At 38.5% G+C, this 20662-nt stretch overlaps 1 protein-coding gene across 2 annotated transcripts in view; it reads left to right on the forward strand.

Moving 5' to 3' along the window:
* TMEM131 (transmembrane protein 131) overlaps nt 1-20662 on the forward strand; it is a 103976-nt gene that overhangs the window by 11311 nt on the left and 72003 nt on the right. For both annotated transcript variants that reach the window (XM_068424104.1, XM_068424111.1), the window contains exon 2: nt 9390-9451. In XM_068424104.1, coding sequence (XP_068280205.1) covers nt 9390-9451 — 62 coding nt within the window. The remainder of the gene's footprint in view (nt 1-9389; nt 9452-20662) is intronic.

Raw genomic sequence — 20662 nt, forward strand, 5'->3', positions numbered from 1 at the left:
CAAGTCAGACTGCTTTGCTAAATGATCAATAAGTAGCATTACTGTCATATCATTAACATTAGGGCTTTAACATTAAGCTTTTCCTACCTTTTCTTGACCTTCAGTTGTTGCATTTATATAGACTTCGTGTGGTCGCTGGTTAAGCATTATCTTCCTGCTCTTTTACTTGTCCTCCAGGCTTGATAGCTGTTTCCAGTGGTCACTTGAGTAACATTTGCCACATGAGCACGGAGAGGGTGGAGATAACTGTGCTCCTCCCTCCCAATGGTTCTTCTCTCCAGCTGTAATTTAGTCTTAACCAAGTTGCAAGTGTTATGCAGCAAAATCTAAATTAACGTGTTGTCCAAGTTCCGCTGTTCTTCTATAAATTCATGCAGTTCCACTCTGATAAGTGACTGAAAAAAAAAAGGGGGGGGGGCGGGGAATCAGGGCAGGGAGGAGAGCAGAACTCTGTCACTCCGTAGGGTGCTGTTGCTGTGTCATAGCATTGGTTAAGATGAGTACTACAAAGCATCCTCTGTAGCAGGTTAGGAGTAGGGATTGAAAACTGAGCAGTGTCCACAGAGCATGGCTGTAGCTCTTACCTGGTTGCGTTCACGTTGCCAGCAGGATATTTAGGTATTGGGAGGTATCTGTCTGGTGCTGTCGTCTTCCTGTTCTGTGGGGTTTTTTGGAAACTCTGAAAATCCCATCCTTCTTCCTCTTTTCTACAGCGTAGAGAACAATTCTTTCTCTCTGTATAGGTTTATAAAGGTCATTAATGAGCCTGGATGTACCTTTTAAGTAGGTCTTTGCACTGTGTCAACACAATCCTTTTTTTTTAAGCAGGTTTTGTGGGTCCGTTCAGTGGCTGATTTCATGAGAGCAAGTTTTGAAGGCTGATGTTAATGGTAATAGTTACAATTATTGTCAGTTACTGCATTGTTCTCCTGAGGCTGCAGAATCTATGAACCGACTGTCCCTTCTTGTAAACTACGTATTAAATGTTTCTGTATGCTGAAAAGGCTAAAATTCCAGTAAGTGCATGTTATCTGTGCACACACAGATTTGCATTGCCACAAGAGTAGTAAAACTTATTGCCACAATTAGAACTTTCTGATCTAAAATTTGAGAACTGAAGTATGGTGAAGATTTAAGAATAGTGTGGAGGGGCTGCTGCTTTTCCCCTCTCTCATTGCAGGACAGGTTATCTTGGTTTTGAGGCTAGTTCTAGTTAATTTTATGTCTGTACAAGCTCAATCATGACAAATTTATAGAGGTATAACCTAATTTAGCATGTTAAAATTTTAAAATATTTAAAATCGCCATCACTAGAAAGAATAAAAAGCCATAATTTGTATGGCCCAAAGCCAAAAAAAGGATGCTATTTGCAGATATTTGGTTTCTCTTTAGCTTCCTTGTAATTTTTCCCCTCTCTTTAAATGATTTATGAGAAGTTTCCATGAGTGTCAGCAGTATTGTTCTTTTGGCTTAAAAATAATGTGCGCTGAAGTCTTTCTCCAGATGAGAGAATTATTTCTCCTTCTTTTTTTAAAAAAAAAAAATTATTTAAAAATAAGTGTTCTCATTGCTAACCCCCTATGAAATCTTCATGAAAAAACAGAATTGGATATTATTTCCTGAGAGGCATTTTGGAGCCAGCAATTAAATGTCTTCGGAGGAAGAAGTGAAATTATTGAAATGTTTAAAAGTAAAGCACCAACTTAAAGCAAATGTTTTTAATAGGTATTTTAAAGCATCTAGCAACTTTTAAAGTAGTATTTGTTTTTTTTTTTTTGTAAAGTTAAGTTTTATGATATTTATTGCTGCTATCTGATATAGACCATTTTGGTCAATGGCAGATAACTTTTTAAACTCTTGTTACAAAAAATATCAGATTAAAATAAAAATTGCCCTAGCTGAAGTGGGTGAAAATGCAAGTTTCTGTAAGGTGGAAATACAGGCTGAGTACAGAATAAGCATCTGAGAATAAAGGTATTTGAATTATGTGTGATTCTTTTTTCTGTCCATCCAAAATCATCTAAAGTAATTTTCTTAGAAAAATAACTAAATAAAAGCAGACTGCTAGGTGTAGTACGTGTTACTTTCAGTAAGCTTTTTTGTTTCTGGGTATGTTTCTATAGTTTTATTGCAAGGATATATCTATTATACAACATATCCAGTCGGTGCAAACTCCATAAAAGAAACCTTCAAGCAGTTGCACCATCTTCTAAAGTGTGAAATAAATGCCATGAGCCAGATGTGTGAACTGTCTTCAGGACAGAGACTTTCTTCCTTTCTCAGACTAAGCGATGGCTTCATTGTCTGTCTGAGGCCTGTGTTGTGAATCAGAATTGTGCTGTCACTTGCTGTTTTGTGGCTGGCTTTAAAAACTGAATTGATCATTGAATTCCTAAAAATCTGCATCATCCTTAACTAAGGGGAAAAGAGATGAGTGGATGAACGCTGTGTGACAACTCTCCTTACTAGGAAAGGGCCTCGCTGTATCAAGGAGCTTGTCTTGTATCTGAAGTCAGAAATGACACATGAGTAAACAAAAGTTTATATGCAGACTTAGTTGGGTAACAGTGTATACACTCAAATTTGTGCTGCTGTATGCAGTAAAATACAAATTATTTGACCTTTTTTTCCCCCTCACTGTGGAATAGCAAGTCGTGTGCTCAGGTATTGCAGTGCAAATGATCTACTGTCTCTGTTTAGCTTGTATTAACTTGGGCATAGGTTGGTGCATATGAACTTACTTGGGTTGTGTATAGTCAAAAATAAAAAAAGTCATAAAAATAATTTTTTATAATCAGTAGTACAAAATGAGGTTTTTAATGAAAATTCTATCTCTTTGTTATTTAGCTTAATATATTGCTTTTTTGTTTCACATGATGATTGAAGTGCATTATCTAGGAATGTTTCTCTTTCAGCTAATATGTGAACAGAAAAATTTGGCAAGCTGGCATTTGAGGGATGGTAATTAGGGGGTTTAATAAAGAAAAAAGAGTATCTTTCTATGTAAAAAGACTTCAAAGCGAGTTATTTTTGCATGTGATCTTTACTACTTTGTGTGTATTTACTGTCTTGGCTGTGATGGGTCTTCCTGAGGTCTGTTGGGAAAATTATTCATTTCCCTTTGTTATGGAGTGCTGGAAAAGAAACAAGCGAATTGGCTCTGTAAGTGCAAGAGGATTTAGCTGGAAAGGAATCCTGCTGGCTCGTGACTCTCTCTCAGAGCCTCTTGCCTGAGATTCGCTGGCTCATAAGAGAATGATCTTTTACATTTCCAGTGAATGGTCACCTGTTGGGACACAGGCAGAAGTTCAGGCTGATAGCTACACCAACTTGCCCATCTTGGAGACCAGGCCTTTTTTTAAACAGCTTTTATTGTGTTGAGCACTGAAATGGGATGTGTTTCTTGAGGCTCACAAGACTTTTGTATTCTTGAAGCTGATAGAAGTGGTTGCTTGCATTACAGCATGATACTGTATCTGTGTGGTATTTAATTTTTTGCAACGTAATTTTCATTTCATAATAAAGTTATTTTATCATTCTGTAGCCACTTGCCCATATTTCACGTGCTACTCAGTGTTCCACTGTTCAGGATGATTGAAATTGTATGATTGCACATAAGCAATTAATTCATAGTCAAAGCTTTAAAACCAACTCGTCCAGTTTTAGTTGTGCTGTTTAACCGGTAGTGATATAAATGCTGTAATTACAATTACATAGACAGAAGTGAATGACATTTAGCACATTGTCATTGGCTCATGTGGTTATAGTCACCTTGAAGTGAGCTTAGTCATTAAGACAGAGGGTTAGAAGCTGGACTTTTAAAAAACTTAGTGTAAATTAGGAGAGATTTAAATAACCGATCTGGCCCCCATTTTAGTAAGTTGGGACACTACTTCCAGAATTTGGAGAAAATTCATAGACTAGATGATACTGGTTTGTACAAATACAGCTTATAAAAAAATTGGTTTAGACAAGAGTTCAGGGAGAAAACAGTTCTTACAAGAATGTAAGAGGATATATAATGATGATTAAAATAAAAATAAATGAAAGCACTGTGTTGTGGAGTAGCTGTTCCAAAACTAAGTAATATTTCAGAATACTTTTTTTATAAGAATATATGCCAGAATATACATTCCTGTTGGAGAAATTGACAGTGGCTAAATGAAAGAAAAATTTGCAAAGCCACCTTAAAAATCAGATCTCAGGCAGAGTAGGCCTCATAACCTGTGAACCATGGAGAATTTTTTTTATCGTTGCGCACCAAGAGTCTTGGCATATTCAGTGTTCTCACATTACATGCAAATTTATTCTGTTATGTGTAATTCAGGCACATCTAAAGACCGATGTCGGCTGAAGTGATTTTGTTATTACATTCTGGTTTACTTTGGAGAAGTGTAGGATTTTAAAATTTTCTTCTGTTACTTGATGCTTTATAGGTCTGTACTTTTCTTATTTTAAGCTAAAATATAAAAGACTGGGACCAGAGACAATTAAAACAGGAATGTGTTTGAGCAAAATTTGGCTGCTAGCTATATAAACTTGTGAGAAGATGCTGCTTAAGCTTTGAGGAATTTAAGTGCATTCAGTATCTCTTTAGGCCAATATTGTTTCCATTTTTATTACTTTAGGTGTTTACCACCAAGCACTGTGATGTTGTTAGAAAGGGCAGGGGAAAGCATTTAGAAATCTACTGGTAATAATGACTAGACAGGGTTTTTACTGTTCCAGAAAGCTGTGGTCTGGGGGCCAGGGGTTATGGCTGTGGTGGTGGGTTTTGTTTTGCCATTTTTTAAAGACTTTGGAAAAGCATAGAAAATGCTCTCTGTAGAAAAAGGTGTTTTAGAGGAAGTGGAAAGACCTACATTCATAGTCTTTGTCTGATACCTTTTATGGGCTTTTCATAAAAAAGCTGACTTAAGCAAAGAAGTTGCATTTTAAAGGCTGTAAATTGAAAACAGAAAATGAAATAACAGTATTTTTAGCATTTGCGTTTGCTTAGTTAATAGTGACCTACTGTCTGAAAAGAGGAAGCCAGGATACACAAGCTAGAAGCTGGAAAAATTTGACCCTGAAATCACTTAATTTTCCTGGTAGTGAGAGTGACTGAAGTTGTCACAGATTCTCATGAGTCTGGTAAATTTGCTGCTTGCGGGTGCTTGAGAGGATTAAGGTTTTCTGCTGAGAGGGATCTGTGTATACCTCTTAGGAGAAAGTATTCTGTTCAGCGTAGGTGAGGAGGAAAGGAGACTCTGATTCTTCTGGCCTTGAAATCCATGGATATGAATCTTCCTCCTTTTCCTTCTTTGGGCCGTGAACATGCTAATAACATTTAAATTTTGCCTAATAACTGTCATAATCAGCCTTCAGGGTCTCAATTGCCTGTAGGATCAGGAAGAAATTATTTTCCTGATGTGGCTTCTTGGCTGCTGATTTGTGTAGTGGCAGATCGTGCTGTGACAGCTGAAATGCTCCCTATCCCAAATGTTACATTGTGCCCCTCTCGTAGCAGTTGCCAGTCATGTGGCAGGGGTGACCGAAATGGCACAGTTAGCAGTTCTTTGCTGCAGTTTACTATTCCGGAGTATTAAACTATTGGCTACAGTATTAGACTGATGATGGAGCGTGATAGTATCAGCACAGACTTTGGGAAGAAGTTTTTCCAGGAGAAAATCGTTAGGGACTTTGCAGAAATAGTCATCTTCCTCTGTGGCATGGGGAATGGTTCACCTAATAAAACATGCCCAAGTGATCTCATACTTAATTGCTTGCAGAGTCTTTTGGCATTGGTAATAACCTGTTCTCTATTGGTGACATACATATTTTGTGTAAGAGGGCAGAAAAGACGTTTTGGACTTGCACTGCAGAAGTTTGTGAATGTACTTAGCTCAGGTAGTACAAGTGCAAATGGTGAGCAACTGCTGCTAATTCTGGAATGGGCAAGTACTCAGAAGGAAGCATCCTGCTCTTTGGGAGCTGTCTGCATTTCACTTTGAAGAAGACTTTGTCCTCTCTGTGGTCCATACTGGACAGTTTGAGAGCTGCTCTTACAGGGATTTGGGTGATTCTTTATGACTTGTCAGTGGAGCTTCTTTAAAATGTAATTGGCTTTGCCTCATTTGAATGAGGTGACTCGTTGCTGCATCCTGAATTGAGAGTCTGGGAAGTCAGTTGCAAAAACAAGCTTTCATCTCACGAAGGTATAGGTGTTTACTTGTCATTTCCTTGCTTTGATGAAATAGCTGATAAAGTAGAAACAAAGGCTTGAAAGTTAGTCTAAAACAAAATAAAAGGTATAACCACAGAAACTTCATCACAGTCTGAGTTGAGCTGTGACCGCTGCGAAATGGCTAGCAGCCAAGCTTTGCAGTGCGTCTGACTTCACCTGGCACTAACTGTCATCTACTCTCTGAAAACATTTCTTAAATGATATAATGATGAATGGCACCTCTATTTAACAGTGTCATCCGCTCAGAATGTTCCGTAACATCTGTTGCTTTGTTCATAAGGTGCAACAAAGATGAAATAACTGCAGAGTGGCTGAGAAAGTGTTTGGGGTCTACAGAAGGGCTGCCTGTGTTCAAGTTGCTTGGGTAGAAGGCTGGGCTAGTTTCTGTGAGCTTCTGTGTGTGTAAACCTTATGGAAGAATTGTTGCTGCTTTCTGCTCTTTGTACCTACGGTGTATCATATTTAAAACAGGGGGGAAAAGAGCCTCAGGAAAATATTAAGAATTTGTAATTTTATGTAAAAACTTATTTGAAGAAATAACCTTTTATATTTTACTGGTTGATGATAGATTATGAATTTAAAAAGGTGTTTTCTAATGATTTTTTTGTTTGTGCCTGATGTTACAGTCAAGTTCTGTGTATTCTTTGTTTACAGTGCAGAAAGCTAGAAAACGGAAGAATGCCAAAAAGCCCACCTTCAGAGGTGCAATTCTTTTTGAATGTTAGGAAGGTGTGCTCTTATTGATAAATTCTTTTATCAAATTGTGTTTGTTAAACCTGCAATAAATCCAATACATGAGAAAACATAATTTCATTCTGGATTTGTCCCTAAGTTAAAAATAGAGAATTTTGCCTCCATATCAGCTAATCTGTAATTTGGTTTTTTTTGTACAGAGGATAGGCATGACACTTCTATGAAATTATGATTAACCTTCACGCTTTGCTTTTTAACCTAACATGTCAAAGCTTCATTTTCTTACTTCTTGAGCTGCAGTTCACTTCCAGATTTTTGAGTGGTTTTAAAGACAAAATTAAACAGTGACTTGAATGTCTTTCTTACGTACGTATTGCCAGTTAAATTGGCAAGAATTCACTCGTTCTTTGTTTGTAGGATTAAACTTTAAACTGATAGTTCTACTCCAGAAGTTTTAAGTTTTAAAAGCCCAAATCTTCATAAGCTGTAGAACTCGATCTCGTAACAGCTGTTTAAATGCTGTTTTGTTTTTGGTTTTGTTTTTTCTGTTCTTTTGCCCTATGTTCTATATAGTTCTTCAATATAAATGATTGACCAAACTCCCAGTTCTTGGATTTGGGATGACTTTTGTTTGTTTTGAAAATCATTAAGGTAATAACAGTAAATACACAAAAAAAAAGTTAAGATATTGCTGACGTGACTGACTAGTACTGCTCATGCCACCGTTAATATCACAGTACGTGCATATTGTTTTTAATCTGAGCCCCCCCTTCCCCTCTGTGGTGATTTTCACCCTTCCACATGAGATGGGCTGCTTTCTCAGCCTGTATCACTAAATGTTAGAATTCTGAAGTATGGTAGCGTGGAAAGTAATCATATAAAATTTTGTTGTTTGGGATTTTTGTTTGGTTGTTTTTTTTGCATACCAAAAGAGACTCTGAGATCACAGCAGCAATCTTTGGTTTATGTTAACTTTTACTTTTGGTCATATGAAAGCAAGGTTGTGGGGTTTTTACCTTTTAGGAGAAGGTATTGAAATACGAGGGGAGTCAGGGATGCAGAATGGGATGTGCAAACAGTGATATGTTAAGTAGCAGATTGAATTTTGGGTGCTAAGTGATATGTTACTAAAGCAGCCAGTGACGAAACGTTTGGGACAAATATGTGTCAAAAATAGTGTTTCTCTGTGTGGTAGGCGCCTTTACTCTTGTCTGCCAAGAGTGCTTTTTTCCTTATTTTTGCTTTCTGAAAGTAGTTTCACTTTTTCTTTTAAAACATAATAGAGACAAGTGGAAATGTTGGTGACCTTACAGTAACTGTTCTTGTTACAACACTGACCTTGAAAGTGGGAGATGAAGGTTTAAATCTTCTGTTTCAGACTGGGATGCAAATTCCGTCTTCCAGAAGCACACACTATGCTTCCGTGTGCTGAGAAATCTTGAACTTCTTCTTGTTGAAGTTGTTCCTCTTTGTGGGAAGAGAGGTGTGTTCTCACTCTCTAAACTTCATCTAGCTCAATGGTAAAGGCAGTCAGGGGAAAAGGTGATAGGGTAGGGGAGGAGTTATTTATAGGGATTTTTTTTAAATAAAATTTTCTGGTTGAGGTTGTGGCAGTGTTTTATCCGAAAGACCTGCTTTGTATGTGTGTGTGTGAATAGTCTTTTGGGGAGTGAAATTTAGACCTCTGAACTTTTATTTGTACGGATTATTATATTTTACAGGAAGGGCAATGCCCTTATTTCTTTGTCTTTAAAAGAAAGTAGCATTCCCTACATTTTGAGAGGAATTGGAGAACAATTGCCTGACCAAACATTTAGAGGAAATGAGTGGAGGAGGAATGCTGAATTTGAGCATCCTATATGTGACTGAGGCATGAACTTTTCATCGAGTTTAGTCATATGGTGCAAACACTTGTAAACTGTTTCAAAATTTATATTACAGTCAAGGAGGAGAGAGTTGTTGCCACCTTGAGGATTAGGAAGGTGTGTGAACAAGGCTTTCCAGATGCACAGTTAAGATTTTATATATGTATATAAGATTGTGTAAATGAACCTGAAATTCTGTTTGTAAGTGTTGGAATTCATTGTGGACTTAGATGCATTAAACTTGGTTGTTTAGGTACCCAGTCAGTTGTATTGGTTAAGTACTGAGTTACCTTGGTACAGCCAGTCTTTTTAGGGAACCTAGAAGTTGTTGTTCAATTTGGAGTTAAACATTTTTATGCCAAAGACTGATTTGCAATGTGTGGTACTTATTAATACGAACATCTTGGAATTGGAGCACTCCAAGGAAAATTAGTATCACAGATTTGTGTTTAGTATTTTGTTAGACTCTGCACTGTTATTTTGGGTTGTCGTAGCTCTATCTACAAAATGAGGCGCAGCAGATTTTAGGTGTTTAAGTTGCTCTTTTTAATTTAATAACAAAATGTTTTTCTGTTAAGTAATTAGTTTTTTGTTCTTCTTCGCAGCTTTCATCCAGTCGGATGGCATAATAGAAATGCTGCGTTTTGATGAAGGAGACCTATTGCAGGTATGTAGTCAGAGTAAATCATCTGAAATAGCAATGTTTCATCTTCTTTCTGATACCTGCTTTTTGAAACTCATGGGTGAGTGGATTGTTGAAAATAAGCATCAAACTTAAGTAAGTCCAAAAAACTTTTGATCCTTCTGAAGTTATTTTCAACAGTATGCTTTGGTGTGTCCTGAAGTTCTGGTTCCCTGATCTTTTATGTTGGGAAACTAGTGGAATTTACCACTGGCTTGTCTGGCCTGTTTGTCCAGGTATTTTTTTCCTCAAAAAAAAATAGGGAATGCTTTGTGTTTAAGACTCATATTCATGTAGCATTGGGATACAATTGGATAGCACAACTAGAGGAACTGAGAAGTACTGCAAGATTCTCAAATGTAAAGGTAGCCCTTGGGACCAAGTCGGCACTGGGTTTAAAGAAAGTTCAAATTACTGCAATGAGGTAATTGCTGTTGCAATTGTGGTTTTTTCAAGTTGTCAGCTTTGTTTTGGCGTAAGTCAAAACAGAAAAAATGTTAACTTTAAAGAATATGTGCTGATATTTTGAGATGGTGTTAGTAGTTGAGATGAAAGTCATAGCAACGTGGTTTGATACTTCAGAGCTATGTAGTTCTGAAGTTCTGTTGACTAGAATTTAATACGCATGCACTTTGTGGATTGTATTTATGTTCAGAATATCTTTTGTTTAAAATTTCTTGATGGTGTTCGTCCTGATAGTTGAGAGGGAGAAGAGGAGAAAGAAGAAAGCAATTAACTGTTTAAATGATTAGAATACACGGCATGTGACTGTGTTTAACTTCATTAGTTACCAGTGCAGTGCTTGATTTACAGTTCCTACCTCCTCTCTAGTCTAGAAGAGTTAACAAATGTAAAAGCTGTATGGTTCTGGGCTCATGATAATATTATTTGTTTGAGATTTATGAAGGTGTTTTTCCCCCACCTACCTAAGTTGTTTGGGGTTTGTTGGTTGATTGGTTGGGGTTTTTTTCCTTCTTCCACTGCTTGGTCCTTAGTGTAAGTCAACAATAACTTACTAGAGATTCTAAGATTATAATGTACAAGGATAAGATCATTCAAAATGATCTAAACTGGTGACAGAAAAGGCTGCAGTTAAAAACAAACAAACAAAACAACGAAAAAAAAAACACCAAAAAACACCAAGCAAGCAAACAAAAAAGCCCCAGATTCCTCATTAAACAGTTATTTAGATGTCATATGCTGAACACATTCTCATAATAGATATCTATGTAGGCTTATTTTTGGACATATAGAGTAGAATGATGGAAGTTTTCTATATAACGGTTACAGTCTCAATTATTGCAGTTTTTAACTCAATATTTCTTTAACTTGGATGAAGATACCACATATCAGTATAAATATAAGAGAAAAAGATCACTAGGCTTAGTTTCTTTTCTTTTACATACTCTATTAGAATATATTTTGTTCGACAAGAGTGGTTTAATAAAATGACAAACAGGTGTTGGCCCAATTTTTAAGATAAAAATGATGTAGTCAAATTCGTTTACCTACATTTTAGGTGTTTTTTTTCCCAGGATTTTTTTTTTAAAGTGATTAAAATTAATCTTACAAATCTGAAATTATTTATTTATTTTAGCGTTCTATTAATCACTGTAGTTCTCAGGACTAGAAAGTAATGGTGCTGCTGTGAACCACCTCAGTAATTCATATTCAGGGATGCCATCCAGAGGGGCCTGGACAAGCTCGAGAAGTGGGCCCGTGTGAACCTCATGACGTTCAATAAGGCCGAGTGCAAGGTTCTGCATCTGGGTCAGAGCAATACCTGGTGTCGATACAGGCTGGGGGATGAAGGGATTGAGAGCGGTCCTTGAGAGAAGGACTTGAAGGGAATGGTGGATGAAAAGCTGGACATGAGGTGGCAATGTGTTCTCGCAGCCCAGAAGACCAGCCGTATCCTGGGCTGCATAACAAGAAATGTGACCAGCACATCAAGGGAGGTGATTCTGCCCCTCCGCTCTTGTGAGACCCCACCTGGAGGACTGCATCCAGCTCTGGAGTCCTCAGTACAGGAAAGACATGGACCTGTTGGAGTGAGTGGCCCAGTCACTCTTTATCATCTTGGAAAGGTCATGGAGAACAGGAGAGGTTCCTGAGGACTGGAGGAGGGCCAGTGTCACTCCAGTCTTTTTAAAAAGGGTGAGAAGGAGGACCCAGGCAACTTCAGGCCGGTCAGCCTCACCTCCATCCCTGGAAAGGTGATGGAGCAGCTCATTCTGGATGCCATCTCTAAGCATGTGGAGAAGGTCATCAGAAGTAGTCAACATGGATTCACCAAGGGGAAATCACGCTTGACCAATCTGATAGCCTTTTATGATGACATGACTGGCTGGGTTGATGAGGGGAGAGCAGTGGATGTTATCTACCTTGACTTCAGCAAGGCTTTTCACACTGTCTCCCATAACATGCTCATAGGAAAGCTCAAGAAGTGTGGCTTAGATGAGTGCACAGTGAGGTGGATCGAGAACTGGCTGAATGACAGAGCCCAGAGGGTTGTGATCAGCGGTGCTCAGTCTAGTTGGAGGCCTGTGGCTAGTGGTGTTCCCCAGGGGTCAGTACTGGGTCTGGTCCTGTTCAAATTATTCATCAATGACCTGGATGAAGGAACAGAGTGTACACTCGGCAAATTTGCTGATGATACAAAACTGGGAGGAGTGGCCTATACACCCAAAGGCTGTGCTGATATTCAGCAAGACCTGGACAGGCTGGAGAGCTGGGCAGAGAGGAACCTAATGAAGTTCAACAAAAGCAAGTGTAGAGTCCTGAACCTTGGGAGGAATAACCCCATGCACCGGTACAAGTTGGGGGCTGATCTACTGGAGAGCAGCTCTGCAGAGAAGGACCTGGGTGTTCTGGTGGACAACAAGTTCACCATGAGCCAGCAATGTGCCCTTGTGGCCAGGAAGGCCAATGGTATCCTGGGGTGCATTAGGAAGAGTGTGGTCAACAGATCAAGGGAGGTTGTCCTGCCCCCCTCTACACGGCCCTGGTGAGGCCACATCTGGAGTACTGTGTCCAGTTCTGGGCCCCCCAGTTCAAGAAAGATAAGGAATTACTGGAGAGAGTACAGCAAAGGGCTACAAAGATGATCAGAGGACTGGAGCATCTCTCTTACAAGGACAGGCTGAGAGAGCTGGATCTGTTCAGCTTGGAGAAGAGAAGACTGAGGGAGGATCTTATCAACACTTACAAATACCTTAGGGCTGGGTGTCAAGAGGAGGGGGCCAGACTCTTCTCAGTGGTGCCCAGTGACAGGACAAGGGGCAATGGGCACAAACTGAAACATGGGAAGTTCCATCTGAATATGAGGAGGAACTTCTTTACTTTGAGGGTGACAGAGCACTGGAACAGGCTGCCCAGGGAGGCTGTGGAGTCTCCTTCTCTGGAGATATTCAAAAGCCCCCTGGACGCAACCCTGTGCAGCATGCTCTAGGTGAACCTGCTTTGGCAGGGGGTTGGACTAGATGATCTCCAGAGGTCCCTTCCAACCCTTAACCATTCTGTGAGTCCAGAGAGGGCCACAAAGATGATCAGAGGGCTGGAGCACCTATCCTATGAAGACAGGCTGAGAGAGTTGGGGTTGTTCAGCCTGGAGAAGAAAAGGCTCCAGGGAGACCTTAGAGCAGCCTTCCAGTACCTGAAGGGGGGCCTGTAAGAAAGATGGGGACAAACTTTTTAGCAGGGCCTGTTGCGATAGGACAAGGGGTAATGGTTTTAAACTAAAAGAGGGTAGATTCAGACTAGATACAAAGAAGAAATTTTTTACAATGAGGGTGATGAGACACTGGAACAGGTTGCCCAGAGAGGTGGTAGATGCCTCATCCCTGGAAACATTCAAGGCCTGGTTGGACGGGGCTCTGAGCAACCTGATCTAGTTGAAGATGCCCCTGCTCACTGCAGGGGGGTTGGACTAGATGACCTTTAAAGGTCCCTTCCAACCCAAACTGTTCTATGATTCTACGACTCTGTATAAAGATGGAAAACAGATTATTAACCATTCCAACTTTATTGCAAGATGCAACAGAGATAGAAAATTAGTTTAAATATTATGATGGGACACAGTCAAGCAGTCCTGGATGTTGCACTATAAACTTTGCAGTGCTTTGGATTGCGTTTGGCTTCTGCTTATCATAATACACTGCTGAATATTTGATTTAAAACAAACCAAGAGAGACAAAATTTCTAATAAATGGTTTATGTGTTTTATATTATGGTTGTGGCTCTTAAGCCAAAAAATACCTACATAAGTGAAACCAGTTCCTTCTAATCAGAGTGATACAGCATTTTTCTCTAGCGTACAGTTTCTTTGTGTTTTTTTTTCCTGTAGATTTTAATATGGTGACCTCTTGTGACTACTTAGTGCAATTAAAAAAATAAAACCAAAGCAAATACATAGTTGTAAAAACACATTTACTTCTTGGAAACAACAGTTACTAAATTTTTAAACATACTGTGATGTCACTGAATGTTTCTCTTTCAGGCTTTCTGTAAGTTTTCGCAAATGTTTGTTGATGTTAGGTCATCCATCATTACACACAGAATCACGGAATGTTAGGGATTGGAACGGACCTCGAAAGAGCAAATACGACGATGTAGTAGTAACTCAGTATTATCTAATGTTACATCACCTTCAGGTGATTTTTTTTTAAAAATATAAAAAATAACCAGTTCAGTGCATAAAGTGATTAATAATCATTGAGGTGTCTAAGCCATCTCCAGCCTTGGTTTATTTTTCCCACCTCAAAGAATTTGATATCTCTACAGTGGAAGCAAACCCTTTTCTTGTTTGAAGGGGTTGCTTTCCAAGTAAAGCAAATCAAATGCCGAGTCTTACGTAATTTAATCGTTAGGGATTCCTGCCACCTCCCTCCAGTTAGAGTGTATCCTCTTGATACTGTTTTTTGTACTTACTTGGACTACATACTATCGGTGAAACACTCCTTATGTCTTAGAAACCACTGCACAAAAACACATTTTAGGACTTTTGTTGTAAAAAATAAGTGTTGCAAAATTGGGTTTGACCAGATTGAGTTAAAACAGTTATTTATTGAAAGAGCATAAATCTTTAAATATTTAAATAAAACTCCCTTGCATTTAGTAAAAATAAACTGGCAATCGAAATTTCGTTAGTTCATGCTAGTGGATAACAGTAGTGAAATACACACTGTGCTTTTTCGGTGTGGACTTCCAATATGTGGATGAGAAAGTGCTACACCATGTAGCTTTGTCCTCTGTCTTAACAGAGCAAAAGTGAGAATTTTATTCTTTAGCATACATGTTTAGATTAAAGTTTTATATCTGAATAAATTTATGCTGCTTCTGCCCATGGATTAAATTACAATAATGAGAGAATTTCCTATTTCTGTCTGTTCTTCGCATGAATCAGTCCCCTTAAGGACTCAACAACTTTCTGAACTCTTCAAATTATTTAGATCCTGAACATAGGGTAAAAATTGTACTAATGTACATTGTCCATTGCTCAGTGCAATGTAGGGTTTGGTTTTTTTCTTCAATAGCAGGGAATTTGTAGATGTCTAGATAGTTGGCACTTCAGAGTCATAAATTTGGTTGGTTGGAATGGACCTCAGGAGATCCCTAGTACTTTCTTCACATAGTGGTGTGTGTAGATGGACTACCCTTGGCAGATGCTTAACTCTTCTGCTGTTAAAACCTCTAGAGAAGTAACTTTCACAAGTTTCCTTAAGTACATATTTGTTTCATGCCTAAGCTGGTTTTACTGCTTCTTTTTTATCCAATATATATTCAGTTGCATTTTTGTTAGTTTTTTTTCCCTTTTCATAATGATAATTTTGTACTAAAAGACACGTGTAGCTTCTTCATGCAAACTTTTATAAGCACCCTGTAACTTTCTTTACTGTGTTTTTATTTGTCTACACACTACTTAAAACATAGCATTTAATCGTGTCTTTAGTACTCTGGGGCTTTGAGAAAGGACAGAGTAGTTGCTTCCCTGTGTAATAATGCTTGTTTTAGTAATTCCAAAATGAGTTGTAAATTTATGACAGCATTGTTTTCTCATATAGTTTGTATTTCACTATGCTCTAGACACATTCTTTTCTTTGGTGTACTACTGCTTAGTCAGTTATTCCACGTTTCAGATTTGAGCTCTCTTTCAGCTGAACTTCACCTTATCAGTGTCAGGCCATCTCCTCCCTGTGTCCTGATCATTTGAACCCTTGTCCAGACCCGACAGATGCTTCAAGCCCCTGATGATGATGTCATTTGCAAATATTAGGACTGCTGAAATAAGCTACAACTGTTACTTTCAGTAAATTATCATTTCATGTTAAGCCAACATATTGTCTCACTTCTTGAGGACTTTATTTTGAAAAGTGAACAGTAGAGTAAAATTTATTTTTCAGAGCAAAGTTTTCATTTGCTTTTAGTTCATACAGGACTGTTTCCCAGGTCATTCTGTTTATTGTGAGAGCTCTTGCCTTGGGTGTCTAATGTTTTCCTACACAGTGTAGTTGGGGACACTATTTTCCAGAGTGAGCGATTTTCTATTCAGACTAAGTGTTTGGAAGGTACTTCTGCTTATGTAGTAGTATTTTTAAAGTAGCATATTCCTACAATGAAAAAGGAAAATGGTAAGACTCTTCAGTCAAATTCTCTTAACATGAATCACTACACTTACCCTTGCTGCAGTAATCTTAAGAATATGCAATGCTTTTTTACAGGCTAACTCCTAGAAATTATTTTACTGATACTGGTTTGCAGAATAGCTAGAATAGGGGAAAAAGAAAACCTGTGTGGTTATATGTACTTAATACATATTTGCTGTATTTGTTCGTCAACTGCTGTAAACTGTAAGTCACAAAAGCTGTTAATGAGAATTTACAATGGTCCTAAATGTCAAATAGGCAGAACCTTAGCATGACTTGTGGTAGCTTTGCAGTTAGGAAGCTACGGGACTGAATCATGTGTGTGGGAATCAGCAATGCTGATCTCTTACTGGAGGAATTTTAGTATGTTCTGCATGATCTGTATTTCATTCCATATGGCACGGTGAAGAAGTATCTTAACAGAAGGGGCAACCATTTGGTTCTGGTGTATCAGCAATAGTGTTTTCAGGATGTAAAGTTTAAATGTATTTTTTTATTACCTCAAATTTTCATATTATATGTTGACTTTTAAAAGGGTTTTGATATGATCTCCATTAATATCCATATAGCCGAACTACTAAGATACACATGTAAGTGGGCAATAAAGTGGCTGGACCATTGACCTTGATGGGTGTACTCCACAGCAGACAGTTCAGCTGGCAGTCAGTTACCCATGATGGAGCTTGACACTGAGGACAGTAGTGCTTAATGTCATCATTAGCAGCCTGGATGATAGTATAGAGAGTACTCTCAGTAAGCTTGCAGGTGCTACCAAATTGGGCAAAGTAGTTGATACAATGGAAAGCAAGGCTGCTGTTCAGAGGGACTTTGGCAGGCTGACAGGAACCTCATGACATTCATCTAAGGCAAATGCAAGTCCTCCACCTGGGAGAGAATAACCCTGTGTAACAGGACAGGCTGGGCAGTGACTGGCTAGACAGCAGCACTGCAGAAAAGACCTGGAGAGTCCTGTAGACAACAAGCTGAATATAGGTTAGCCATGTGCCCTTGTAGCAAAGAAGGCCGCCAGTCTACTGAACTGTATGAACAAATGTGGAGCCAGAAGATAAACGGTGTGATTTTCCCTCAACTTAAGCACTTGTGAGGCTGCAGCTGGAGTACTGTGTCCAGTCTGGGCTACCCAGTACAAGGAAGACACTGACATACTGGAGCAAGCACAGTAGAGGGATACCAGGATGGTCAGGGGCTTGGAATACTTCTCACATTAGGATATTTTTCTTCAGCCTTTAGAAGAGAAGACCAAGGGGAAAACTAATTGCTGTGGGCAGTGTAGAGTTGACAAGAGCCAGATTTTTCATTGTGTGCAGTGGAAGGATGAGAGGCTTTGAACACAAATTTCAGCATGGGACATTCTGAATCTATGTAAGAAAAAAAGCTTTTAAACTTGAGGGTGATCAAACACTGGACCAGGTTACTCACAGAAGTTGTAGAATTTGTGTCTTTGGAGATATTCAGAACCCGATGGCCCTAAGCTGTGAGCAACCTATGCTAACTACACCTCTATTGAGCAAGGATTGACTAGATGGCCTTTGGAGCTTCTTTCCAGTGTGTGTGATTTTATAAAAGAATAGAAGTCATCTCAGTTCATTGCCATTGCTTGTGAGCAGCTGAAGTCCTCCTGCTGCTCAGAAAAAAATTGCAGTTTCTTCTTCTTGTACAAGAAGAATTGCCATCCCCAGGCTTTAGTTTAATAATAATTAATTGATGCCCAGGAGTAAGTAACTTGCAAAGCCGGTGTCAATAGCATGTGTTGCATCAGCTAAAGTCAACTGATGTCTTTGTTTCCATATGTGCATTTGGGTCATGAAAGAGCATGGCAAGAATGACTCAGTTCAGTCCACTTTCAGCTACCTTCCAGATTACAGCATTTTTTTTTCATTACCTTAAGCAACATATTCATCATTAATTATGCTTCTTTTAATTATCCTACTTATTAGCATAGAGCTCATGAATGCAGCAATGAAGATGTAAGCTGCCATCTACCTATCGGTTTTGTAGCTGTCTCTCAACATTTAGTTGCAAGCAGCACATAGCTTTTCCACAGGAAGGAACCAGCCTTACTATAAAATAACAATATGTAAAATATTCATACAACATTAAAACTGAAAGATCAGTATGGATACTCTTGTGTAGGAGTACAGAAAGCTTTGGTCACTGAGAATTTTGGTAACATTAAAGAAATATATTTGGTGTCCAGAAACCTCAGGTCTTGATTAAGAGGGTCTCCCTGCTTCCCCGCCTCCACCACCATCCTTAAACTTTAAGACTGTAGGGCTTTAATTCAGTTGCTTAAACGTAGATAACCAGTGCTATTTGAGCTACGTGGACCTGGCAGATATGGCACAGGGCATAGGAGAAACTGTGTGCCCTTCTGGATGTCAGTCTGAGACCAGGCAGGTTGCCCTAGGACATTAATCTCAAGTGGCAGCAGATGCCTATATTTAGATGATTGAATATAGTGCTAAGTAATGTGATCTCTTACCAAGAAGTGAAGAATAGCTATTATAACAAACTGGTGAGGCATTAAAACTAACCTTTTTGTTGTTGCTCGTTGTTTTTTTGATGGGATTTTTTGGGTTTGTTTTCTGGCTGAAGGTAACAACTATGGGTATGTCTTTAGAGACAGCCTTCAGACTGTAAGGTCTGGTTTTTGATTCTCCATGTGCACAAGATTGTTGTCTGGTATCGTTCCACAACTGTACTGAGTCTGGAAGGTGTGCTTTCAGGTACAGATTCTCTGTGAAATCTTTCTGGAGGATATGAGCCTCTGGAGAGAAATTGTTCTAAGTCTTGAAACCGGTGCTGGCTGATTGCCTTCAAATTTTCTAACTCACTGTGTGCAAGTCTTAAGATCTTTATTCTGAAATCCCTTTGTTTTATAGCTTAATCCTTCTAGGGTTATAGAAGAGATAAATTAAGGCATGAAACTGTTAGTAGCAACAGCCTAAATGCATATGCTATCTTTAAATTTTTTTTTTTTTTTAAAAAAAAAGCCCCTAAAAAAACCCCATCTATCTCCAAGACTTGAAGACAGCCTTTTGAGTGGAAGGATTATAAACCCCCAGTACTGGTAAAAGGGGTGATTTTTCCTTCTCCCGCTTCTTTTTCCCACTCAATTGTATATTTCTACTGTTTCTTTTGTGCTGACCTTAGTTTCTGTTGTTAGGCAGTCAGTTAGATCAGGAAATTAATCCAACTGAAATTTTTTTCCCTGTAACTTAGCATATTATGTCTTTTGAAATATTAATAGTGTGCACATGCAGCCTTCCTGATCTGTACATTGCAAGGTAATATTTAGTTATTTGTAATACTTCTGACATACAGATAGGATTTAATAAAATTTTCCTATAAATATTTTGCTAATGCTGCTCTATTACAGGTATATGCTTTACAGGAGAAAAGAATAAACTGTATTTATTAAAGAGCATAATTTTATTTTTCTTCACCTGATAAACTGGCAATATTCAACAAAAGCTACACTTTAAATACTGGATGGATCTGGTACATGGTTTTAGTTCTTGTCATTTATGTTTGACAGTTTTGTGCAGTCGCACAGGAAAAATACCATGTCAGACTGCAGCACAGTAGGTCCACAATTTTACTTTAAGATCAATTGGAAAAAAAACAGTTTAGAACATATAACTGAACACATTCGTAATGTTTTTGTTTACTGGATGACTCAAGATTGACATGTAATAAAAATGAGTGATAATTATAGAAACTGCCACATGAGATTTATTTTTGGTTTAGTTCCATGATGCTATAGTTGATGAGCCGCTGAAGTTGGTATGCTATTTCTTTGCTCTCAATTGACCCTGATATTAAAAAAAAAAAACCACACACAAAAAAAAAAACACAAACCAAAAAAACAAACCAAAAAATCTAAACAAAACAAAACCCGCATAACAAAATACCCACAAAAACCCCAAACAAACCAAAAAGCAAACAACCCCCTGCTCAAAAACAAAAAGCGTCATTGAAATTAATTTGTCATTTTGCTTGTATTAAACAGACATCTGAAAGCAAAACCCAGGCTTTTCCTTATAAGCATGAATCACAGAATGGTTGGGGTTGGAAGGGGCCTCTGGAGATCATCTAGTCCAACCCCCTGCCAAAGCAGGTTCACCTACAGCACATTGCACAGGGTCGTGTCCAGGCAGGTTTTGAATATCTCCAGAGGAGACTCTACAATCTCCCTCGGCAGCCTGCTCAGTGCTCTGTCAAATCTTTCTTGGATTTTTGCTCCTAAATATATTTCAGACATATGATGTCCTACCAAAGTGATTTGTGATTTTAAACTTTATGTACAGATATTAGACTAATATTTTCATAGCAAATCTGTGATTTCAGAACATATGAGGGAAAACTTGAGTGTATGATCAGCCAGAGAATTTAACTCTCAACAGTTAACTACAGCCATGGCTGTGTAGTAGTTCAGCTATTGTCAAAGCTGTGTATTTCCATTTGTTTCTGTACTTTTCTGGAGTTAAATTTGATCTCCACTGCCCTCTGTCTAATAGTTGGCCTGAGT

This window comes from Nyctibius grandis, chromosome 2 (assembly GCF_013368605.1).
Source record: "Nyctibius grandis isolate bNycGra1 chromosome 2, bNycGra1.pri, whole genome shotgun sequence".
Classification (NCBI taxonomy): Eukaryota; Metazoa; Chordata; class Aves; order Nyctibiiformes; family Nyctibiidae; genus Nyctibius; species Nyctibius grandis.